The 27,567-nt window shown below is 33.8% G+C and overlaps 1 protein-coding gene across 1 annotated transcript in view; it reads right to left on the bottom strand.

Moving 5' to 3' along the window:
- Positions 1-27,567, bottom strand: part of LRP1B (LDL receptor related protein 1B) — a 1,876,868-nt gene that overhangs the window by 536,457 nt on the left and 1,312,844 nt on the right. Inside the window, exon 32 of the mRNA XM_049615676.1 lies at positions 15,287-15,436. Coding sequence (XP_049471633.1) covers positions 15,287-15,436 — 150 coding nt within the window. The remainder of the gene's footprint in view (positions 1-15,286; positions 15,437-27,567) is intronic.

Below are 27,567 nucleotides of genomic sequence, written 5' to 3'. Positions count from 1 at the left end.
GATCATGACCTGAGCTAAAGTCAGAGGTTAAACCAACTGAGCTACCCAGGCTCCCTTAAATTTTCAAGTAATAAAACATGGTTAAATAATTTTGAAATTTTACTGAAACTATATTTTATTCCTACTTTCTATAAAAAAGCTTTTATGTATTTTGTCTATCAATGGAAATATAAGAAATATGCCAACTTAAGAGGTCTTTTATATTTTTGCCTCCATTAAAGGCAATCTTGGTGATGACCAGGTCAAATCATCCTTAAAAACAAACAACAACAACAACAACAAATTTATTTTTCTTCCAAATTCAAATCTTAGCAGATCTTACTATGCCACATGTATTATTTTTGTATTGCTACTACACTAACTAGTCTTCTTTTAAAGGTTTCTGGGTCACCTACCTATCGTTCTAAATCTCATCACATCTTTTAGGCAAAGCTCTTACCTCTATTCCACGATTACAGTCTTTTTTCCTCCCACATATAATCTCATTTGGAGTCAATTCAGGACAAAATAATCTCATCACTGGCCTTTTTGAGTATTTTCCATCTTTGCTACATCTATATTGTAAGCTCCATGGAACAATTTTACATATAATTTGAAAATTTAAAAGCACAGTATTTTTAAAAGGTGAACATGATTTATGCTCTTTCATTTTTTTCCCCATACTACTCAGGATATTCCTTGAATGGTTATAGTTTTAAATATGGAACACTATTAATTAGAATTAAATTAATGAGGACATTTATTTTGACTTTGTAATGCTTAATATTCTCTTCATATTATAATGAAATTGGTCTAATGCTAATTATAAAGGGGGGGGGGAGAAATTTAAACATACTGATGCCCAGATACAATATTTTGGTTTTCATTTACCTAAATCTAGGTATAGACGGTCCCAGAAAATCCTTTGTGATCAAATGTCATCTAAGTCTAATTTGAGTTGAACAAAATTGCCAAATAGCAAAAAAGGCTCAAATCCTAATGTTTAACTACAGTTTAAGTGAATAATATTCACCAAATCTTACTATGATTCCAAGTTATCTATTACATCCCAACATTAGATAATACGTGTAGTATAGTGGCAGACTTGTGGAATGACCTCTTTGGTTCTCTTGATTCATTTTCAATATTCATTACACTGCTGTTGTAATTATATTAACTCAAAAATCTATTATAAATCTAAAATATGCCTTTTTCTAGTCTAAACACTTTCTTCTTTTTTTTTTTTTTTTTTCAACGTTTTTTATTTATTTTTGGGACAGAGAGAGACAGAGCATGAACGGGGGAGGGGCAGAGAGAGAGGGAGACACAGAATCGGAAGCAGGCTCCAGGCTCTGGGCCATCAGCCCAGAGCCCGACGCGGGGCTCGAACTCGCGGACCGCGAGATCGTGACCTGGCTGAAGTCGGACGCTTAACCGACTGCGCCACCCAGGCGCCCCATCACTTTCTTCTTTTTAAATGAAAGAGGAGACATGGGGCAATATAGAGAATTATGTCTCTACTAAAAAATATGCATTTTCAAATACACTTTTTTAATGCTATAAATATGAACAATGTAAATTTATTTTTCCTGAAAAATGATTCCAGAAAAATTAACCTTTAATAGTTTACAAAGGGGAGACAATCACTATTTAATGCTTTTAAGTATGGTAAAGCTGAGATGATTTAATTACACCATTTATGTTAACGAGACCATTCTCTGATCACTAATTACAATCTAGTTACAAAAATAGTACTATGATGTACTTTGCAATTGTAGTATTTATCCATTCTGTTAGGTAATTAGCATTAAGAAGAGCAACATATTGGAACACAGCAATTTAAGGTGACAAAAATTGCTGGAATAGTATCACATATAGTCCTTTGGAGATTTCTCGTAGTACTTTTAATGTAAATTTTGATGGGCTATTAGTTTTCATTAATGGTGGTTTGAGTACTTAGAGGAGACAACTATGTACTATACTTAGTGCTGGGCAAACTGCCTGGATATATTTCATATATTACCATTACTTTAATGAATAGTGTTATGGCAATTAGAAGACTGATGGCTTAGAAAATTTAGGTGGATATATTTGAAGTTCTTTACACTAAGTGACATTGCTTGGTGTACACTAAAAAGTATCTTACCCCTTTTTGAAAAGTATGATTTGAAAGGAGAATTACTTTAAATATATAGCATAATTATAGTGCATTTAAAATAAACTGGTTTCCATATGTCAAATTACAGATAGAGATGCAATATAAGTGTAACAAGTCACTGGATCTTTTTCTTGAAAAGTAGATGTAAACACAATTTTTAAGTAAACAGAATATCATTTGAATCTTTTTAAATGATATGTTGTTTGTTCGGCTTTCCATTACTGATATTTTTCAGTAGAATACGCTTACATAATTCAAGTATAAGCACAATAATTATGTAAACATCTAATACAAGTGTACTGATGATCATTCATATGTCTAAGAGCATTCACATTTTTTCAACCCTTGAGATAGCAACTGGGGTAATTTTTCTGATCTGTTTTAACGATCCTTAAATAAAGCATCATTTTCAAATATTATATTCCATTTTTCATGAATTCTTTCTGAGTAATATTTTATAAATATATGATCTGGTGTCTAGAAATCATTCTCTGAAAAAAATTTCAATCTTTTTTTTTAAATAAGTTAATATTCTTTCTAACCCTGGATAAGTTTAAGTGACATAAAAACAATTCCAAAAAAATATAAATCATTAAAGCTTTTAATTTTAAAACCTCTGAAATTAAAGCAACAAACTAAGAGTTCTTCAAAGTTAAGTGTTCTAAGTAACTATTGTTTTCTTCATATGATTGATTTAATGTTTTTTTTAATTTCCATAAACATTAACCAGAACAGCTTGAAAGAATCACATTTACTAGAAATTTCTCTTCTTTCCTATTAAAATGCATAATTATCAACAGTAACATTGTATGTAATAAATTGGAAATAAAGAAAACACATGCAGAACTGATTTCATCATCAAGAATTTCTTAAACATGAAAGCTAAAATCTTTCCTTTACAGAAGTTACTGTAAATTACTACTTCTAGCTCATACTATAAGCATAAGTTAACTATGTATTCTATTTTGGTAAATTGCTTTAGTGGTAGCAAATATAATATCAAGCATTTTTTAATTAAGCAGAATAAAATTTCATGGAGTGGGAAAGTAAATTGCATGCCTATGGCATTAAAAAAATGTTTTGGGCTCGCCATCTAAAAGCAACAGGTATTCACAAATACGGTCAAATAGTCAATTTGCACTTCCTGTTCTTTCTGCCTTACATGTGCTTCCCCCAGATTCCTGAATGACTCACTCACTCGCTTCAGATTTTTGTTCAACTGTCATTTCCTAGTAAAAATTGCCACGACCTCTCTACTTAAAATTGTAATTTTTCTGGCTCCTTCCTCTCAGCTCAATTCTGCACTCCTCATTCTTATGCCCCAGTTGAATTTTCTCCATTAGTACCTTTCACCACCTGACAAACTTTATTTCAGTAGTGTAGTTGCTTATATACTTGTTTTCTCCCACTGGGAATAGCAGCCCCTTAATGATGGATTCGTTACCTGCTGTAAGCTCTGTTGTATTCCTTGTACCTAAATTAGTGCCTGGCTCATAATAGTCACTTGATGAATTGTTGAATGAGTAATGAATCAAAGTTGGGACAAATAAATTACTGCCTGCATAATACACAATAGATAAGATCAAGATAAGTATAAACATAAGATACACAAATCCAAACTCCTTTTTCATTGTTACATTTAAAAGAGAGAATATGCAAGGAATGTTTTTGATATAGAGGTTTCTTAACCTCAGCGTGATGGAATTTTGAGCCAAATAGTTCCTTGTTACAGGGGGCTACACTGTGTCTATAAGATGTATACCAGTACCCCTGTTTTATACCCACTAGAGTGAGAGCAGCAACCTCTCTACCTAGCAGTTGTGTGTGCATTATGCTGCAGACATTCCCAAATGTTCCCTGGTGGACAAAATTGCCTTGGGTTGAGAATAATTGGCATAGTGAAAAGAGCTCTAACTTTGAAGTCAGAATTATGTTAGAAAACCCAGCTTTGACCGTGGACACTCCACATTGTTTCCAGCAGTCACACTGCAGTCCTGATATATTCTTTGCATTGGTACCATGCCTATTAGCACTAGTATGTGTACATTTAGAGAGTAGATGCTCTGTAAATAATAGTTACTGAAATAAACAGTGCAGCAAAATGGACAAAAATATGATTTAAAAGCATATCTAAATTTGTATTTTTAAGTGAAGAAATGCATACATATAATAAATATTGGAGCAATCTCTACAGACTTTGTGGTCCTAGCTATTATAATTAAAATATCTATCTTGGGTAATAGTTCACATCAATATATAGATGTACCCCATATTTAATAGCTGCACTGTATTTCACTGTACAGATATTTCATGATTCATTTGGCTAGTCCTTTATAATAGATATACAGCTTTTCCCCCTCACTTTTGTATTCACTACAATTTCAAATTATATTCTTATATACATCTCAGTGTACATACATCTTAGTGTAACTACATCTACAGGACAAATTCCTAGGAGAAACACAGACATTAAAGTCTAGGAATGATGGACTAGAAAGCTTGCTACACTATTTATTAACTAGGTAACCCTGAGTGATTAATTGAAGCTAGCTGAGACTCTGCTGGGACCTCTTGAATAAACAGGGCCAATGCTACCTGTCTCTAGAGATTGCTGTGAGAATTACATGAGGTAAGATTTGTAAATTAAATACTAGAATGCTTTATTTATTTAGACTGTCAATTATTATTATTAAAGAGAATAATGCTGTTAGACCCAGCTGTGAGAGACTACCTTTAAGAGCCTAAAACATTCCAAACACTAAAGTTTTTGTTTCATTTTGGAAGTCTTTTATTTGTGTGTGTTTGTATTTGATTTTCTTCTTCCATTAAGCTGTTTAGTTTCTTTGAGAACAAACACAATCCAATATAACCCTTCTTTCTCACATTTCTATATGCATGTGTATATATATATATTATGTGCCAGAAATCATTGACTATATTTTACACCTTCATCTTATTCCTCATTTTTCCCTTTCCAATTCAAATCATTATATTATAAAGTATTTTCTTTTAAAGTTTATTTCAATACATATTTAAATTCTATATTAGACTTATGGTTGTGATCATTCTGCATAAACATGCATGCTTTGAAAATACATTTTGATTGCTGTGGCAGATGTTTTTGCATGTAAATGGTCATTGTTTTATTTATTCATACATTCTATTACTACTTATTGAAATGTACTCAGTGTAAAGCATCTTGCTGTGTATCATGAATGATGCATATATGAATAAAATGTCCCAAATTATGGAGAAGTGAGACAGATTCACACATTAGAAACAACTATATATATATATATATATATATATATATATATATATATATTCTACTACATTAGGAAAATACAAAGGGGTTCAGAAGAGAGAAAAATTTCAAATCACACTGAGGTAAAAATTGAAGTGGGCCTTGATGGGCAGCATTTCGCCCATTAGGGTAGATGATAAATATGGAAATTCGTACAGGAGCAAGAAATAGAAAGACAAATAGAAATAAGTAGGGCATTGGGGCGCCTGGGTGGCTCAGTTGGTTTAGCATCTAACTCTCCATTTCGGCTCACATCATGATCTCATGATTCGTGAGATCCAGCTGCTTTGTCTGGCCCTGGGCTGACAGCATGGAGCCTGCTTGGGATTCTCTCTCTGCCCCTGCCCAGATTGCACTCTCACTTTCTTTCTTTCTCTATCTCTCTCTCTCCTCAAAATAAATAAACAAGGTTTAAAAGAAAAGAAAGAAGTAAGGTGTAATCAAATATAGGCAAAGTTTTCCTGGATGTATCGCACCTGAATGTCAGAAGCAGGAGTAGAGGTGCATCACATGAAACATCAAGTTATGACCAGGAAGGCTTTTCCTAGAGGTGGAAACAGCACTTGAGTCAGGATCTGAGCTGAGTCCCAGGGGAATGAATTTTCACAAATCCCATTGACCCTAAATTTCTTTTTCTATAAGGTGGGACTAATAATACTTTGGGTTTTAACAAATCGTATTGACTCTCTAAGGTGAAACTAATAATGCCCTGACAGACAACTTTTGGTGAATGAAAAGGAGTTAAGCTGTGAGTGCTTTTCAGCCCCTGAAATGTTATGGTGAAGTAGGTGGCACCACAGCAGGTATGAACATAGGAGGTCTTGGTAGTTTGGAGACTGGAGATTCAGAGAGTGAAAAAAAGGTTAAGGGGCCATTGCAGTAGCCCAAACAAAAGTTGTTAAGTACCTAGCTAGACTGTGAAAGGAAAGCCAACAGACCAACAAACAAGCAACAAAACAAATAAAGGGGCATAGGTATCAGTAATAGAAGAAAACTGAACTCAAGGGACAGAGAAAGGGATAGAGGATTAAAAGAAAGAAGGAAAGGAAGAAAGGGAGGAAAATTTTTTCACAAGAAGCAAGGACTTGTTTAAACCTAAGGTGTAGCTTTTTTCACAGTCAGAGGGAGAGAAATATTTGGCAAGCTTTGATTTAAAAACAAAACAAACTAACAAAACCCTGCATTTGACAACATGTAAAGCGGACTTGCCTTGTACAAAACAGGAAATGACTCCTTAAGGTGGATTATTAAAGTCAAGAACTCTTAAGTCATCAGACTTGTCACCTTATCATAAGAAGACAACATATAGGATCCTTCTAAACTGAATTGTATTTTGAATCTGTGAGTGCTCAGCCTTAAGTTCATAGCAAGACAAACGCACCACACTCGTAGCCTGTCACTTGCTATCATTAATAATATCCCATAGATGCCATGAGAACCTGCCTTCCTTTATTTCAGGAAGTAAAGCAGAAATAAAAGGGGCTTTTCATGATTTCTGCAAGCCAATTATTTATTGTACATATATATCTTTTCACATTTCTATCGTTATTTATGAGGTATATTATATATCTGAGGAAATTCATAACACTTATGCAAACTAAGTGCTAGATAATCTATGCTTTATTTTTTTAATGTTTATTCATTTATTTTGAGAGACAGAGAGAGAACACACACAGGGGAGGGATAGAGAAGATGGGACAGAGAGAATCCCAAGCAGGCTGAGAACGGTCAGCATAGAACCTGATGTGGGGCTCAATCTCACTAACTATGAGATCATGACCTGAGCTGAAATCAGGAGTTGGCCACTTAAAAGATATGCTTTATTTTTAATAAATCCTAACATCAGTCATTACACCAAGTGATATTTTGCTGAAAAGAATATAGATGTGTTAAAAAAAAAAAAACATCAAAAATCAGAGAAATCAGTAGGTAAAGACTAATTCTTTTTGCCATTAGCTTAGCATTTCCTTCAGTCAGCAGAGAGACAGGACATTGTAACTGTTTTTTTATAGAATCTCTTGTGGGAACATTGGAAACATCTACATCCCCAACAATATTTACATGGTTTTCATTCTTAAGCAAATAAATATGACCTTCTCTGATACTCAGATGGTGCTGGAAGCATTTTAATCTGTCAACCTTGGCTTTCCCAAGACAAACTATCCATGTACTGGGAATCTCCATAGAAGCTATTATGATGACCTCAAATCTGTGAAGTGAGCCTATGAAAAGTATAATCAAATGTTGTTAGGAGTTATATTTGTTAAAGCCTTTCAAGGGCTCCCTAAAGAGCAAACGATTCATTTATTTTGTTAACACCTACTTAAAACAAATGTGTGTATAACCAAATCAGCAGAAGTGAGAAGCCAACTTTTTACTCATTATAGGGCTGAGTTTGTTTTTGATAGGGGACTGAAAATGCACATGGAACATGCTTTTTTCTTCTCCTTTATTGATCCTAACAGTAGCCAAAATTCAATATCCTTCTAATATTTACATATTAAGCTTATTCTGGCAAAGTGCTACTTGAAACAGATCAATAGTATATTTAACTGTGATTGAGAACAGAAAAATTCAGCTGAGAGAGCTTAAGTATTCATAGAAAATGAATAAAGATTTTTTTTTTTTGCCTTTACCTGTGATTCAATCTTTCTTTTATTTTAAAGAGAAGTTACCAAGTTTTGCAAGTGATTCTAAGATTAGATAGGTATTGGAGACTGCTACTTAGATATTTATAAAAAGTATAAACCTAAGACAAGTAATCTAAGCAATTCTATGTTGTAAACATCCATTGAATTCTCAAGGAAAAGTCAAAATAGAATATTTTTGCTTCACATCCAGAATACATTAATATGAACTCTGATTAGCATAATTTCACAAGAAAATATTATTTTTATTCAAAATTTTTGTTGTCTCTCAAGTATTGCTTTCAATTAATTAACAGTTTATTTTAAACTATTTCTTGCGCCTTGGATCAACCCATGAGCAATAAAATCATACAAGGTTTTTAAGATCTTGTACCTCATATGGTCCTAGCTCATATTTTGCAGAATAGAAAATAAAGGACCACAGTTTAGTAATTGTCCCAGATCCATAGCTGGTTAGTGAATAGTAGATATCAAAAGCACACTTTTTAAATGGATAAATATAATAACTTTAATGATTTCTTACATTAAACTCTAGAAGTTGATTTAATCACACGGTAAAGACTGCTTACCTATTTTGTATTTATGCATAGACGTTATAGAGGCCCAGGGCAGGCTGACCCACGATGGGCCAGTTTGACATAAATATTATTTTGAATTAAAAGTAATCAAAACCCAGCAAATGCAGGAAAAGCTCTTTGCCTCCCACACAACTGCCTAAATTTACATTGGAAACGAGAGACTGTAATGGGACGAGATTACTACCTAAAAAACATATCTGCAATAGTAGAGCAATCTGGTTTCCCTAAACATCTCCTATCCCCTTATTCCTAACAAGCTTTATCCCCTTTGTATCCTCAGGCCCCTATCCCTCTTCTTAGTTCATATAAGCTTCATGTTGCCTCATTGTCTTTGGAACTTCATGTCTGTGTGGACTCCTTGTGCATATGCCTATTAAGTTTGGTTTTCTCCTGTTACTCTGTCTCATGTCAATTTGATTCCAACTCCAGCTAGAAGGACTATAGAGCAGAGGAAGATCTTTCAGACAATATTCAAGGAGAACATGCAATGTTAACTTTGGTATTCTCATTTGTAAATACAGTTTCCAAAAGTCATATAGCATCATAAAACCAAACAAAAACTAGATGCACAATTGAATCTCAATGAGATGAACTGCATATACAGTGGAGTAACAAAGAACAATCAATAAATAGCTCTTAAGAGTGTGGGATGGGGTTGTAAGTTCAAGGTTATACCTCTTGGAGTGCCCAGAACTCAAACTCTTGCCCTATAAAAGCTTGACAAATAACTCCACAACACATTTTAATGGAAGATATCAAGATCAGCCTGTGATTAAATAAGATGCTGACCATTAAATCCATAAATGCCAAGGATTTTTTATGTAGACATACAGATTTCTTCTAGTTTGCCTAAGTTCCCTAACCCTCACTTCTATTTTAAATCTGTGGTCCATTTGGCCCGTATCTTCCATGCCCCCGCCAAAAAAAATACAAAATGCAGATTAGTCACCATCCTACTATTTCCTGAATTCCATCTTAATTTTCTCCAAATACCAATAAACCTGTTTCTGCCAGTTCATTTGTTTAATGTGTGTCTTTTCTCTCAGTACCACAAATTGATTTTTCTAACTTTCTCTTCAATGTGAACACAATATATAGACTCTGCTCTCAAACTGCATATGCTGACGATGAAAAGGAATAGTATGTTAAATATAATCCATAAATAACTCACAAATCCTAATTTTAGTCAATAGTTTCAACCTCTTCCTTCTCCTCACAAAGGCACTTAAAATTGAATGGCAACTTGATTAATTTAAGTTTACCTCACTATCTCCTGCAGGCGTTAATGATCAGGAAAATGCCCAAAGTTATGAGGAAAGCTGCATACAAACAAAAAAGCTCTGCATCTAGGTAATCAATAGTTAAATATAGCAGAGCTGACTGTACACTATGTTATAGCACTAACCATCTAAAAGTCATGTAAGAAAATGTTCTAGAGTATCATTATTTCATGAAACTGAAGTATATTTATGAAAGAAAATTTCCATAAAAAGAATGGCTAAATATTGAGAAAAATATCTAAGACAAATAAGTAGTAGATATAACTTTAGACCTGCCAGCTATTGTATTTGAAAGCAGTTATTATTGTTTTTGTTGACTCTGACAGTTTGTGAAAGACAATTGGCAAGGTCATTATTATATATATGTATTTTTTAATGGGGAAGAATTTGATGTTCCAAGTTAATAGGCTAGTGAGCTTAACTCTAGTACCTGGTAAATTGTCTTGACTAATTTGGAATGGTATAACAGAAACATCATAGGTTAAATGGCACAAAACACAGAAATATATTTCTTACAGTTATGGATGCTAGAAGCCCAAGATCAGCCAGCACTTCCTTGCTATGTCCTCATATGGCTGAGGGAGAGATTAGCTCTCTGGTTTCTTCTTAGAAGAGAACCAATCTCATGGGAACTCCATCATCAAGACCTAATTACTTCCCAAAGTCCCTATTTCCTAATACCATCACATCAGAGCTTCATCGTATGAATTTGTGGGAACACAGGCATTCAGTTCACGGCAAAATGTGTTAAGAGTCCTCATCCAAATAGTCATTGTACAAATGACATTATGTCTTATTATACCTGACATGCTTTACTATTCACAATTATTCTGACTCTATTAAATAAGTATTGGATTTTATAAATCTGTTTATGAATGAGTTCTGTAAATGCAATGACATACAAATTACTTATCTTTTGCTATTGTAATACATACTCCCAAAACTTTAGTATCTTAAAACAATAAACATTTACTATGTCACCAAGTGTTTGTGGATCAGGAATTTGGGAGCAGGTATATGGGTGGTTCTGGTTTAGGGTCTCTTCTTGAGGTTGCTGTAGTGCATTGGCTTGGGTGATAGTCATGTGAAAGCTTGACTGAGCTGAATGAAGTTTCCGCTTTCAAGATGAATGACTCACATGGCTGTTAGTGGAAGGTCTCAGTCCCTTGCTGTGTGGACTTTCCCATTGGGCTGTGTGGATGACTTCAGGACATGTCATCTGGCTTTCCCCTGAGTTAGCCATCCAAGGAAGGAAGGACAAGGAGGAAGGCTCATGCCTTTTATGACCTTCTCTCTGAAGTTACACACTATCACATTTGTCTTATTTTATTCATGAGAAATGAGTCACTAGGTCCAGGAAGGACTCAAGGGAAAGAAGTTAAGCTCTACTTCTTTTAAGAAGTATCAAAGTGTTTGTGAAACTTGGATAGAGCAATCTTGGTCTTGGGGTCTTGGACTTGGATCAATCATCAAACGATTACTTTATTTAATCTAGGTATTACCAAATAACTTCTCTTTTACCTGATTTCAGTATTTGAAAGCTCTCTTCAGTTTATTTTGTATATATTATTCCAAGTAAAACTGGAAACTCTAAGTAGTGACGATTTACAATCTTTGAGGTTTGAAAAAAATGATAAGAAATGTCTAAGATTTTTCATTCAGTTTCAGGAAAGCCACATCTAAATTTAAGTGTAGCACAAACTTTCAGCTAGTTATCATCCATTGCTTGGGTACTATGTCGGAGGAGCCAGTATATGCTGGTATATAACTGGTAGCTTCATTGCACAATTGTTTCCTTGTTTTCCAGATGTGTAATTTCAGTATTACTGTAGGCAAATATCTTCTTAAACATTTGTAGCTATAATCATCAGTAATCCCCTGGATAGTAAGTTGTAAAGCTCTTCTGTTTTATTTTTATATTGCCTTTTTATTATGACTATAATACTCAGCCTCAGCAGGAAACAGGTCATCACCCTTTCTTCCACCCCCAAAGAGAAAGAGAAGTTCTCAAAGAAGGGGGAATCTGAGCAGCAGGGCAAATTCAGGGCCAAACTAGGAAACTTTGTAAAATAGAAGTTCCTAGACTGCTTTTCCAAGTTATTGTCCTGTAAGTTTTAAACCTCCAACTAAAGATGTATTTTGATATATCCATCAAATACATTATTGACCCTAGAGGCACTGATAATTTTAGTTATATTTTTCTCTTTAAGGTTTAATGAAATTATGGTGGCAGGGAGGGGTATACATGCATGGCCATTCACTTTTATAAGAATTTTAATTTATGCAAGGTTGGATTCCCAGTTTCACAGTGCTGACACAACACAGGCATTATGATTTCCCCAAAACTTTCTCTCTTCTATTTTATCAAGGAACAAAACTTTATTTTCTTTTGCCACAAGGGAATGCTGCTCCATTTTTGAGACTTTGTTCATAGCATCGAGTTCCGAGTTCCGTAAGTTTAGTATTCATTTGCAAACAGCAGGGTGGGTACCAATCATGTTAGCAGAAACTTTTATAAAGCTTTCCATTTTTCTATGAGGCAATGTGTGTGTGTGTGTGTGTGTGTGTGTGTGTGTGTGTGTGTGTGTATAAGTCAACAGCGTTCTTTGAAATGTTATAACATATTTTAACATTTTTCTCTAATTTATTGTTTCTTGGCTATATTATTTGCTAATTAGGGTTGATTTCATAAGATATATTGGAATTAAATTTTTAAAAACATAATGTGGGTGGTGATTTGGGGATTGCTGCAGAATTTAAACTCTGCTATTTTTACCCAGGTAATTTAAAATATGTACACATATACATAAAACAAAATTTTCTTATTAATTTGGCGAAGCTGAGTAATATAAAGTAACCTCATTTCCATATTGCTTTATAAGAAAATCATAAACAAATTTCTGCTTTAAAATAACCTACTTGTTAGGTACAATCCGTGTGTGTGTGTGTGTGTGTGTGTGTGTGTGTGTATGCAACTTCTGAACACACACAATGAAAAGAATGGCAACATCGTGTTATACAAACAGTACAGGAAATGTCCAAATGCTAAAAAGAAAATTGGGAAATTTTTAAAATAACATATTTTTTTACAAGTTTAAATTCCTCCCCTGGTCAAAAACTCTTATAAAAGAAACACTAGGGTGCCTGGGTGGCTCAGTTGGTTAAGCATCTGACTTTGGCTCAGGTCATGATCTCGATGTTCGTAGGTTCAAGCCCTACATAGGGCTCTGTGCTGACAGCTCAGAGCCTGGAACCTGTTTTGGATTCTGGGTCTCCCTCTCTCTCTGCCCCTTCCCTGCTCATGCTCTGTCTTTCTTTCTTAAAAATAAATAAACATAAGTAAATAAATAAATGAAAAGAAACACTAATTCTAAGAAACAATAAAAAAAATTGTGACAATGATAGCTGGAAGACAACAATTTAGGAATAAAACTTAACAAAAGAAAACTACTAAATGTCTGATTCCACACTATGTCAGATATCTGCAAATGTCCAAGGAGGTAAAATTAAGGAATGTTTTAAAGATCAAATTAAGTGATGCCAGATTCCACCTTTGAAGTTTGTATCAAACTCCACTTTTTTGAAAGTGTATTCACATACATTTCCATGTGATTCTCACTACTTTATGATAAAAGCAGTTATATTTATTATCTGCATTTCTCAGCGACCGAAACTGAATCATTCTTTGTGATTAATGATTGGTTGAAACAATCCTCTTTTCTCTCTCTCCCTCACAGAAATATACATTTTGTTTTGTTTGAGAATAGTGTCCATGTTTATATTTGTACTTCAGAGACGAGTACACTGCCTGTACTTAAAATATTCTAAATACATGTTGAACTGAACTGAATTTAAGATGTTTTCTCTTGGGGTGCCTGGGTGGCTCAGTCGGTTAAGTGTCCGACATAAGCTCAGGTCATGATCTCGTGGTTTGTGAGTTCGAGCCCCTCATGGGGCTCTATAGCTGACAGCTCAGAGCCTGGGGCCTGCTTCAGATTCTGTGTCTCTCCCTCTCTCCACCCCTCCCATGCTCATGCTCTGTTTCTCTGTCTCTCAATAATAAATAAACATTAAAAAAAAATTAAAATGTTTTTTCTTACTTCCCACTCTCCTCCTGTTTTAAATAAAAATTTGCAAATCTAAACCTCATTTACTTTCATTAAGATATTTTAAATTTAACTGAAGTCAAGGTGATAAAACACTTTTTTTAATAAGGAATAAATTTTCGTATCTTTCTTGATTAACAACTAGGTACTTTTAAACTTTATATACTCATCAACAGTCGTTAGTGAAAATAAAACCAAAAATAATTAACATTCCTTCTGGGGAAAGGATAAAAGAGGTGAAGATTATGGAATATTGATTTAAAAGACCTAATTTATCACCTATATAAATAACCTTTTAGATATATGTTCGAATTGGCTTTCATACACACACATGTATATAAATGTACATATACACACACTGTATATATGCTATCCTGAATATATCATGTTTAGAATTCCAAATATGAAATCAGTTTCTAATTTCCTGTAACCAAACCGAAGTACTAAGATTCTATGTGGAATTTCTAATCATACTGCTGACCCACCCTGAACTCCAGTTTAGAGCCAGCCATTCGTTCTAACCAAAAAGCACTTTTTTTTAATGGAATCTACTTTTACACCTTTTAAAAATTTGAACTGTTATTTAATTAAAATTCGCATTTCAAAAATCAGCTTCCAATATCAACATAGAAGTTGATTATTTATTCTATGAAAAGCCATACCTCCCTGTTAGCTTCCTAATTGTCTCTCTGGTTAGCATCTTTTTTTCCCCAAAGGCTGAAGCAAAAAGAATGGAAATGAGGCTCAAGTCTATAAGATCTCTACTCATCCCTAAAAATTGGAAAGAATTATTTGTGGGAGAATAATTTCAATCTTTGGTCAATGGGCTCTGTGGCCTTGTTTTTTGAATTATCTGTGTGGATCAACCTATCCTTTACAGGCAGAGATAAGCCAAATTTGACTTTATTGTGACAAATATACAAGGCCCTTATACTTTAGAACACTGCATGAGAATAAAGAAAATAATTGTAAAAAAATACAAGTCACAGCCCAGAATTAATAATGGTAAAGTTTGTACTGGTAAGAGCACAAAGTCCCAATATGGATAATCTTACAAGTCTGTTTGCAAGGTTAAAAAAAGAAAAACAAAACAAAAAACTCTCACAGAGATGTGTAATTTGAATGTGCTTCTGGTGTTAATGGAGCAGTAACTTTTCTAAGCTTTTAACAGGTCATAATTAATCAACCCCCAGTCAATACGAAGCATCCTAGCTATAGAACCATTGCACTTACCCATGATGGTTAGGGCTGTAGCTTTTGTTAATTCTTCTTTCATTGACTCTATTACTTCTAAATTACCACCATCCAGGTTGCATCTATTTATGGTTCCATTTCCCGAACTGATCCAATAAAGCTTGTTTTCCACATAGTCTATCGATAGACCTGTAATTAAATTATACAACTTAAACATAACAGTAGCCACTTAAATAGTAATGTTCACCTAGCACTAGATTTGAGGGGGAAAAATAAGTTGCAAGCTTAGATTTTTGTCTTTAAATATAAGATCTGCCTAATAGGGAAATATACTGTTTTTACTATCTGTGAAACCATATATTTTTATAGGCACTTAGTAGTTATCTCTGTTGATTATCACAACAATCCTGTGACACTGAAAGCAATGACTGTCTCATTTCATGAATAAGAAAAATAATACATGGAATAGTCAAGAAATCTATAGGAGTCCATAGTTAGTAAGTGTACATTACAGAAATTTTAAGAAAGTTTCTGTTTCCAAATTGAGTGCTTGCTCTCTTCATCATACCACTGTGCCTCAGAAAATTTTAACACATAATACTCTTTCGAGAAACTAGCAACATTGATGAAATTATTAATTCTCCCTCTACTTTCAGTGAAATAACTTTAGGCAGTTATAGATTCAAACTGTTGGTTTCAACTCTTTTGAAGTGAAACAAAAGTAGAAGAATTTCAAAAATTGATAAGGTCACCGAAACACGGAATTGAATTGGGCTAATTTAGATGCTGTCATGGGGAGATAGATCATTTGGTAGACACCAAGCCAATGGCTTAAGGCCATTATTCCTGCATCACAGTGAATCACTGTAGGTTACCTTTATTGTATTTTATGGGAAATTTCATGTCATAGTAGTATCCGAGGTTTCCAAAGGTCTCAGGATATGTATATTTTGATTGCCAAGGGTTTTCAGTATACATCTACATAATTACTTGCATGCTTATCAGTAGGCTCAGGGTCCATGTCATAACAATAAGACCATGGCTTTTGTTAGTCCTCTAAAACCCTCAACTACTTATGGAAATGCACATGTGGGTATACACTCAAGCATACAATGCAATAAATTATTTCTGGAATCTTCTTCAGAGAAGAAAGGGAACAAACCACACACACACACACACACACACACACACACACACACACACACACACCTTCCCTACTTAAAGAAACAAAAAAAAAAAAAAAAAGGAAAGGAAACACCTGGAGAGAATCACATGAGTTCTAGTGCATTGAGTCCCAACTACAAATAGTCCCAATCCGGAGAACAGAAATGATTTTTCAGACCAATTTTAATCAAATAGAAATAATATTACAAATCAATACAATAGATCAGCTATTTATTGGCTTATTGGTATGTTTTACTAAATACAAGTATGGAAGGTTCAGAATAAACCTAACAAATAAAATTAGACATTTCGGGATAAAGTTTTTAGATTTTTTCTCCCTTTGAGGACTACTGTGGATGACTGGCTTTAAACACTTTGTAAAATAATCAGATAAAAACTATTCCAGTTATATACTTTGGTATAATATTTCCAGTTTGAAAGTGATTCACCATTCAATTTTTTATGAGAGAAATTTTGGATATTCTATACGTACTTCCTGAGTTACTTCTGTGCTTTTTTTTTCTAGTAAAACTCCTGATTTAGACCACTTAATGATCAGATGTGTTCTGTTTTGTCTTCTGTTTAGTTGGCTATCCAAATCACGTAATTCTGTCTTTAATCAGCAATGAAGAATATCTTACTATAGATTTATGGTACAAAATATAACTCCAAACATTTTGTTGCAAATGTTCATCAATAACTGAATTAATAAATACGTTTATGAAGAATTCCTTCTAAGCAAAATTACCTATTCCTCTAGGTATTCCAAATTTTATCTTTTAATCAAGGTAAACAATCGGAGAGCTATCCACATTTTTAGATCATTGGATTTTTGTCTCTCACTTAATCTGCCGCTGAATTGAGCTCTGGCATTGTGCTCTTGATTTAAATGAAGGATGCTATAAGAAGTAGCCATAGGAAAACCACTGTTGCACTTCCCAGGAAATAGTGTCTAAAATAATATACCACATAGTGACCTCTTTATACAAGAACCCATGGGAGAAATTTCTTTCAGGGTTCAGTGCCAGAAAAAGCTATAGTGGAAAATATAAAATTGTAACTGATCATATTTCTCTCTTTGTTTTGGCTGCAAAGAATCTGAAGAGTCATATTTGTGACCCATCTGCAGCAATTGCATTGCATTTACACTACTAACTTCACTCCTGGCTTCAATAGACTAATCTATTATATTTTCTTCACCTTGATTTTTAAAAACAATACTTTTTGGCCTTACTTAAGGGATTGTATTTATCTACGTTTCCTCAATACTTTTTTTTTTCTTGAAGGAAAGGGTGCATTAGTATCAAATGTGCCCAACTCCAAATTAAACCACATTGTCAGAACTTTCTCATCCACCCAACACCCAGGAATATCTAGATTCTAACTTGCAATGTGTAAAGTAATTATTATACAGAGCAGGAAAGTTATATTGTTGGGGTCAGAATTACCCAGAGTTTACTACTCAACATCTTTGTTTATGGAGTTTGCTGAAAGAAAAGAGGCTGTTTGGTAGTGAGCTTTGATCTTTAATACCTAGCATAGTACCTAGAGCAGAGAAGAAAATTCATAGACGTTGAACACATGAATGGGTTGTTTAATTAATTCCATTATTAAAATTATAAGTTGTCTCCAAAGAGTTCTGCCTAGTAGTGTTGAATTATCTCTACAAAAGAATTTTTTTAATATACTACTCATAGCTGGATGCTATGACAACAGGGAAGAAGGGAAGGGAGTGCTCCAATAGGCCACCTGGCATGGCTTAAGTTTTCACATCGATATTGAGATGGAATAGTTTACGATTAATCATTTTAAGATTTATAGGAAAAAAGTAATGAAGTTCCTATATTAACATACATATTCATGTGATAGATCACCTAGTCACCTACGTACATCTTGTCTTCTATTAAATGTATTAGCTTAACCTCTGACTGTTCTTGAGCATGTTTATTCCCAGGTTTATAACACAGAATTGAAGTATCTTTAAAATCCTATTATGAATTCAAGAAATTGGTGATATATGTTTTAAATTCATAGATATATGCATATTTTGGAAGTACATATTTATAAATTTTTTAATGTAAATTGTTTCACAGAATAAGATTTTTTATTTTGTTACTATCATACATTTAGGTCTTAATAACATTGAAGAATTAATTAGTGTCCACTTATTGGAATAAGTTCTGAATCAGGTCTCCTTTGCACTATTTCAAAAAATGAATCACTGAGCAGTAAACTGATAGTGTTTTGATGCAGGGGAAACTGCTCAGTGATTTTAGAATGCTAAATCAATAGCCATGAGAAAGCAGATTAAATATGAGCACGTTCATAAAAGTATCCTAAAACCTATGCAAAGAAATATGATGTGTTTGCACTACAATGTTCTCAGAATGGGTGACTGATATAAAAAAAATCCTCAAAAGGACTGCCGGATCTTTCTGAAGAATATACCACTACTAATATAGACTTATTTTTGTTAGACATAATTATTTTTAAAATCACCTGGATTTGGTAATCAAAAGAGGAAACCTAGATTCAATAGTAATAAGGTATGTCAAAGGAAGAAAAGTCATCATTTAAACTGAAAAACCTTTATGAAAAAAAGAATCTACCTTTTTTATCTATCTTTCCTATTATTGTAAAAATGCAGGGTTAATTCATATGCTTTCATTCTCGCCCTATTTGAAGCCAAAGATTTCCCTTACGGTATTATTTCAACATTTTGACTAAAATAGCCCAGCTTATTTTTTAATTAGGATAATATAATTTGCCAAAATACATTTCCAATAGAAATATGTTGATATAAGAAACAACTACATATTTTTAGAAAAATATCACCTAATTATTTTCCATAATTATTAAAAACATTAAGTTCATTAAGTTTTCAGTTTTGTTACAATTAAAACTGGAAAGTTCACTTTACATGTCTCATTTCTTTTTTAAATGACTCAAATTAAGTCAATGTACTATGCAATATGGAATTAAAACAAAAATGCAAATATGTAGAATAAGGAATTTTTAAAATTAAGGCTTTCTAGAGATGGCAATTTTCTAATATTTTTCCGACACTTACTAAATTTCATTTCAAAATTTTCAGCCCCTGGTTATGCATTACAATTATCCGGAAAACTGTTAAAAATACCGATACCTAGGCCTCACTCCCAGAAATTTTAATTGGTTTGAGTTGGTCCCAGAAATCAGTATTTTTTTAAAAATCTCTTCAGTTGATTTTAGGATTAAGAAGTTCCTTTTAAAAATTGCCTATTGTGGGGGTGCCTGGGTGGCTCAGTTGGTTAAGCATATGACTTCTGACTTCACCTCAGGTCATGATCTTATGGTTAGTGAGATTCATCCCCACATTGGGCTCTTTGCTGACAATATGGAGCCTGCTTGGGATTCTCTCTCTCCCTTTCCTCTAAGTTAAAAAAAATGCCTGTTTTTAAAAACCTTCAAAATTGAATACTTAATAAGTTTAATGAGGCCTTTAAAATACTGCTGGAAAGTGTATTATGAGGAGATCTTTGGGGACAGAAGAACATTAAAGATATACATGGGGAAGAACACATACTATAGATATTAAAACACAGATGATTAAGTTTAAATACTCTAGACATGTATAAAAATAACATTGAAATCATCTAAATATTCTCCTGTAGCATTACCTTCAGACAATAGAACACACACTCCTTCTGCATCTAGGACTGTGGTAGTTGTAATATTGAAAATATACAACAAATGAAAAAAAAATCATAAAATTATATCCTTATTATACCTGTAGAAGAATTATAATATTCTGGATACTCCAAAATGGAAATCCTTTCAGAGTTAACCAGAAGTGGCATGATTTTTCTGGGGGGCAAAACTATTTCTAAAACATTGAATTTTTAGCTCCAGAGGAGCATAGTTGTTCCATGGGGAAGTGGAATGGGGTTAATTGCCTATTCACTATTAGCCTATCTCAAAAAATACTTTATCCCTCTTAAGAATGCTTAGATTTTGTAAATGCTAGAATAAATATACTGAGGAAACCCAAGCATTCTTTGTGCTCCATCCCTGCTTCTCTCTGAAGTAAATATAAATATAAGGTACCACCTTTCAATCACCTTGTCTATTCAACTCTGAGTTCGTCTGAGAAAAGACTAGTCAGCCTTCACCTGGCTACACCCTCACTACACCACTGTGAAGATGTAATAATAACGATAATAATATAGTGTCTAGCACATAGAAAGCACTAAATAAATGCTAGCTATTTATTAGTACTACAAGTTTTCGTATCTCCTTTTCAAGCTAAAGTCTTACTCTAAAATTTGCAACCATTTCTTTGGTAATCCCCACAACTGATAGTTTTGAGACGGTTTAGTGTGAGAAATACTTAGACTGTACACTTCATTCGTAATTACAGCATTCCCTCAATTATGCAGGTCTATCAAAGTTAGAAACTGTTGTTCTAGTTGGTCTGTGAAGACAAATTAAGACATGCTTCCGTCTGGGAGAAAATATTTGCAATACACATATCAGATAATAGAACACAAATCCTTCTGTGTCTGGAATTGTGATAGTTGTAGAAACTGACCACTGAAAACACACAACAAATGAACAAAAGGCTAGTGGCAACAAAAATGCAGTCAAAACTCAAAAAAAAAAAAAAAAACCCAATAAACAAATGAGTACAGGAAGTGAACAGACATCTCACATTAGAAGATATACAAATGGCAAGTAAGCACATGAAAAAGATGTTCAACATCAAAAGAAAATGCAAATTAAAATGACAATGATAAAGCAGTACACATCTGTAAGAATGGCTAAAATAAAAATAGTGACAACACTAAATGCTGACAAGGATACAGAGAAAAACTGGATAACTAATACATTATAGGTGGAATGAAAAACAGTACAGTCTCTCTGGAAAACAGCTGAGCAGTTTCTTATAAAACTAAACATACTATTTCCGTAGGACCCAGCAATTTCACTCCTGGGAATTTATTCCAGAGAAATAAAAACTTGTGTTCATACAAAAACTTACACATGAATGTTTGTAGCAGCTTTATTTGCAGTAGTCAAAATTTGAATCATCGCATCTCCTTTAATAGGAGAATGCTTAAGTCAACCGTGGTATTTATATACCGTGGCATACCACTCAGCAATAAGATGAAGAAAAGTATTGATACATGAAATTTCAATGACTCTCCAGGGAAAAATGCTGAGTGGAAAACAGCCAATCCAATAGGTTATATACTGTATGATTGAATTCCTATAACATGTTAAAAACAGAACATTTTAGAAATGGAACATTTTAGATGGTGTATGGAGAAAAGGGAAAGGGGGTGGTAGGCAGGAGAGAGTAGGTGTGGTTATAAAAGGGCAGTAGGTAGGATCATCGTGGTGTTGGAATTTTTCGGCATTTTTTTAATTCTTTTTTTCCCCACTTATCCACAGAATCTGATTCATTTTATTCAGTACCTTGAAGGTGGTGTTGGATATAGAAACCTACATGTGTGATACAATTCAATCTAAAATTAAACACACAAATACAAATAAAACATGAAATCTGAATATTAATGGACTTCATTAAGGTTAGTTAGTACCTGGGTGGTAATATTTTATTGTGGTTTTACATTATGTTCCAATGGGGGAAAATTAGATAAAGAATATGTGGAAACTCTCTGTATTGTTTTTTATAACTTCATGGGAATCTAAAATTATCTCAATGTAATTTTTTTAATTAAGAAAAGCATGTTTCAACAAACGTTCAATATTTTTTCAATATTATTCAACAAAAAGTTGAGTATGTAAGGGATCGAAATATGCCACTCCAAAACAAGCCACTTTGGCTTAAGAATTACTTTGACTTGAAGAACTGAGAAACAGAAGACAAAAAAATAAAAGCTCTTTGCCCTAATTTTTTGCTAAAAGAAGTCTTAGCCTCTTAATCACCAGAGACTAGTCTAGACTCTGAACAGCCCAGGGATGGCATGGAGAGGAATCTAGAAAACAAGCCTTACTAAAACAATCTTTATCTTCCATTAGTGTCCTTCAGGTAGTTACCTTCCCACAGTTTGCCTCCCTTGCAAGTCTAAATCCCTTTTCCTTTGTTTTGATATTATTCTACAAATTTGCTGTTGTTTGTTAATATGCTATATAAGCCCAACTTCTAACCAGTCCTTTGAGTTCCTGATCAGTGAGGTTTCCTGCCTGCATGTGTGCTACTCTGGTTAATAAACTGTTTTTCTCTGGGTAGTTTGTCATTGTGTCAATCTAATTTCCAGGTCCCTAGCCAGCGAGAGGTAAGAAAAAAGTTTGTTTTTTCCTCTATTGCACATGTCTATACTGCCAGTATCTTAACTGGATCTAAATTCTTTCTTGAAATCATCGCTCTCCATCCACTCTGCTTTAAGAAGTCACTGACAACAAATAGAGTTACAGAACTACATTAATTACTTTTTTATTGCTTATCGCATAGAGCTAAGATTTCAGCATCTCCCCCATCCTCTGTCACATTAGTCATTTTACCTTGGACAATTTATCCTGTATTTCAAACTTTTGATGATCAGCAAAAAGTATGTGCCTTGTGAAAAAAACATGTGCAAAAGTGGAAGCAAAATCAGGCGCAGTGACAGCCTATTTCCTGAGAAGTGTTTTGCTCTAAAAAAACATTTTAAAAGCTTTAATACCTATAGTTTTATAATGCACCAAAACTATATTTTATAGCTTGATAGGTAAAATAGAACAAAATATTTTTAAAAGCACTGGATTGTGCCATTTGAACATCTTAAAATTACAGTTCCTGTCAATATAATCCCAAACATTCCCTTGCATTAGATTTTTTTCTGTAGACACGCAGAAAAATTCAAAGTTTTTTAGACACTTCACATGTTCGTACATTTTTTGTTTATTTTTCCTTTCTACTAAGAATGAGATCAGTTTCTTCTCCTTTGTCACTTTCTTAAAAACGGAACTATATTTTTTCTTCAAGATCAGTTGAAATTTCAAACATTACTAATTTGGGTACTATTCTCTATTTTTCTTCCTCACACAAAATTAGTTGTTCCCTCTATTTTTACAATGTCTACTTACCTTTATGGTGTCTGGAAATAGTACCCAGGAATGACACTGCATCAAATGGTTTGTAATTATTTCTGTCTTTTTACTTCACTGGACTATGACGTTATTGATAATGTATACCAGGTTTTATTTTCAGGTCTGGCACCTACTATATCCTTCATAACCTTTTATAACAACTTTTTTTTTTTATACTTAATATCATTTGAAAGAATGAGTAAGAAAATGATCAGGTGAAAAAAATGTAAATTTAAATTATTTGTCTGTATATTAATGTGTAATTTTAATATCCATTTGTTAGTTTCTCTGTCCTTTTTTTGTAAGCTATTTTGTGAGATAATATTGATCATGCTTCATACATAATAAAAGTGAGTGTGCCGAGTATAAATATATTTAAAAAACATAACTGCATTATATCAAGCAAGGAAATATATACCAAAGTTTTTTTTTTTTTTTTTTTTAATGTTTATTTTTGAGAGAGAGAGAGAGAGAGGAAGACAGAGAGACAGAGACAGAGACAGAGACAGAGCATGAGCAGGGGAGAGGCAGAGAGAGAGGAAGACACAGAATCCGAAGCAGGCTCCAGGCTCTGAGCTGTCAGCACAGAGCCAGACGCAGGGCTTGAACTCATGGACCACGAGAACATGGCCTGAGCCAAAGTCGAACACTTAACCGGTTGACTGAGCCACCCACCGACATAAATTTGTTTTAACTTTATTTTTAAAAAGTGAGGTCCCCTGAATTCTTTTGATGTGATAAAAAGTGCTTGTAAATGTTACCCATGAATATACTTCAAAATTCACGTTATACAGCATATAGGTTGGAATGATTAAATAATAATAAAAAAATAGGTTTCAAAAAGGTGTACTTCAGGGTTGAGTAAACAAGTGACTTTTGGTTGAGATTACATTGAAAATGAAGAGAAAATATCAAGAAGATAAAATATACAGTACACTAGATTCGAATAAGCCATGAAGAATAATGCTGATTGACAAGCCAAGTTGCTTTATATGAGGCTTAAGGGATAAAATTCATAATATGTAAACATTTTAAACATGGAAATGGCTTTAAGTAGTAAATTAAAATCTTTTGTTATGCAAACTGCTCTAAGCACTTAATGTATCCAAGACAGAGCAATAAATCTTAATTGAGAATATTTAGTTCAACAATGGATAACTGGAATGTTGATTTGTATTTAACAGAAACAAAGTTATTCAGTCCAAACTGCCTGAAGGCTGCAATTGCTTAGTCTTCAGTGATACACAGTCCTGAAATGCCAAATTGGGTGTTTTGATAAGATTATGACATACTTCTATTTCAAGTATGTCACACACATGGATTTAACCACCAACAAGCAAGGGAAATCCAGTGAATTACAACATAAAAACAATTTCACAAATTAGAAATCCTAGTATATCAGTAATGTTGCTGTGTAAAAGTAGCATTTAAAGATTCAGAAATAATTAATTGCAAGGTACAATTCACACAGAGGTGAAATTGCTACATGAGTTTCCAGGCTGCTTAGAAAACCTGACTGCTGCGTCCTAATTGGGCCCACGTTTCTCAGGAGTACCCAAGTTCTGAATTTTTTTCCCCTACTTGCCATGCTTGAAAGAGTACCAGTTTTATTCCCTGATCTTAGCTTGAGGTCAGGTAATTACTATATGAAATCAGCCTCTCTGGGCAAAGCATAATGGTTAAGATTTAATACGGCTTTCAAAGCAGATAAACTTGGATTTGAATCCCACTCTACTATCCATCACAGGCAACTGACTTCTTTCAACAATCCTCACTTTCTGAATCTGTAAAAGGAGGATAAGAAACCCTTCCAGAAATGATTACCATGAGATGATTAATGCAAAACATTTTATAAGTGCTTGACATATTCAAAGTGCTTAAAAAGTAGTCACTGTAATTATGTTATTTTTGTCGCCAAAGTGATAATGGTTCTACTCTATCACACATTCTAGGCTAAGTACATGCAAACACAAAGGTATGGCTTCCTGAAAATACAGGTTCCATAAAGGATGACAGATAATTATTGTTTTGAGTTGATACTTCCCAGCCACACCACACAGAATGTTGTGTTTTCTCCTTACGTTCTGGGAAAAATAATTTATAATTTGATAATCCATATGCCTCAGGAGAAAATCAACTAAACAGTAGCTCCTTGTTTCCTAATCACCTAATTTTCTGCATGGAAATGGTTTAGAGAAGGCAGTGGGCAGGAATTTAAGCCAGAGATTGCCCAGACAGACTTGTCATGAAAAAATGATTAAAATAATTTCCTGAAGTGCAAGATAGCAGTGAAGTTCAATAAGTAAACAACAAAGTAATAAATATCCCTAAGTATATGTATTTCATGGGTATGGCAATCAAGTACACCAAGAAACATAGGTTTGTATTTATTTTTTACATTTACTCATGTGTCCACTCATGGCACTGGAAAATTCCATTTTTGAATTCATCTCAGGGCAATAGTTCTAAGAGAATCTTATAAAGTGGGATTATGTTGGCATGAATTCTTGGGAGTATTCCAAAGATTCTTCTATACCAGTGTTTCCTTATGAGATATAACCTTGATGCTGACAGAGGGATTTAGATGCCTCCATTTTTACCTCAAACTTTCTACTTTCCACTTTGTTCCTTGGCTCATGTGGAAGACCATGAGGGTAAAGCATTCCCTGATGGGAACCAAAACTACCCCCTCAAGCAATAAGGACTATCCTGAGCCAGCAAAGCCTGCTGAAGAGTGACTCCAAGATGCTGATCAATTTGACTTTCACTTCCTACCTGCTCCTATCCCCCCACCTTTGCCCCACCCATACTTTCCTGAAATAACTCTGTAAGTATTTTCAGCACTTTGGGGGCAGTCTTTGAGATACTAGTCCACTGCCTTCCTGGTGTTAATGTCTCCGAAATAAATTCCTATCTTATTTCACCATCACTCTTTTCTCTGCCTTTGGATTTTGTCAGTGCTGAGTGATCAAGCCTGGTCTGTTTGGGACTCCTGGAGCCAGGCAGATCCTCTTGCACCCTGTGTACCAACTACAATGCTTCAGTAAACAGCAATTAAAATCTATATACACAACAAAAAAAAACGCAAAAAATTATGCACTTATTTTCATCACAGCTCTAAACTGTGCACAGAAGGGGTGCCTGGTTAGGCTCAGTCAGTTAAGGTTCTGACTCTTGATTTTGGCTTAGGTCATGATCTCACGGTACATGGAATCAGTTCTGCATCAGGCTCTGCGCTGACAGTCCCAATCATGCTTAGGATTCTCTGTCCTTCTCTCTCTGCCCCTACCCCCCTATAAATAAACATTAAAAATAAATAAATAAACTCTCCAGAGAGAGAAAAAATAAATAAATACAGCAAAAATAATAATTTTTAAAAAAGAAAACACAACAATCTGAAATGCTTCAGATTCTGTGTCAAGTAGTTAACAATATGTTATTGAATATATTTTAAGACAATGTTTCAAGCACTCAGGAAAAACACTAATTAAAAAAAACAGTTATTATGCAATATAATTTTAACCTATCTTATTTATTTTTTTCTAATTTTTAACCTATTTTAATAAGCACCTCTAATACTCCTTGAAAACAGCATCATCTTAACTGGCCCAACCCCTCACAAATAAAGAATTTGACGTGACTGAATAAAGACAGGGTTTTCCTGCTCTAAAGACAGGACTTTAGAGGTTTTTTTTTATAGTTAATTTACAGATAACAGTTTCTCTAGCCTATTGGGATAGATCAAAAATTACAATGACATGGTCAGAATGAATAAGGTATTATTGAAAAAGAATTAATTTTACTTTTATACCCAGTACTAAGAGGATTTGTCGATATGTAGATAACTCGACCAAGCCTTTTTTGTCCTATTCTTTCTTTCTATGAGAAAGCTCTGAGGTGCTAAGGAGAGCCAAATGGTTACAGGGTTAGACAGGAGAGAGAGGAGAAAGAATAAAAGGAACGTATGGGAAAGCCAATTTAGAAACCAAAGAGTTCCAATTTTTCCTTTTTAGCTAACCATGCATTGATTTATAAGCAACTCCACTAACATAATTTTTGCACTCCAAACTTTGAGAAAATTA

This window comes from Panthera uncia, assembly GCF_023721935.1.
Source record: "Panthera uncia isolate 11264 chromosome C1 unlocalized genomic scaffold, Puncia_PCG_1.0 HiC_scaffold_3, whole genome shotgun sequence".
NCBI classification, from domain to species: Eukaryota; Metazoa; Chordata; class Mammalia; order Carnivora; family Felidae; genus Panthera; species Panthera uncia.
This window is presented reverse-complemented; position numbering and strand designations above follow the sequence as displayed.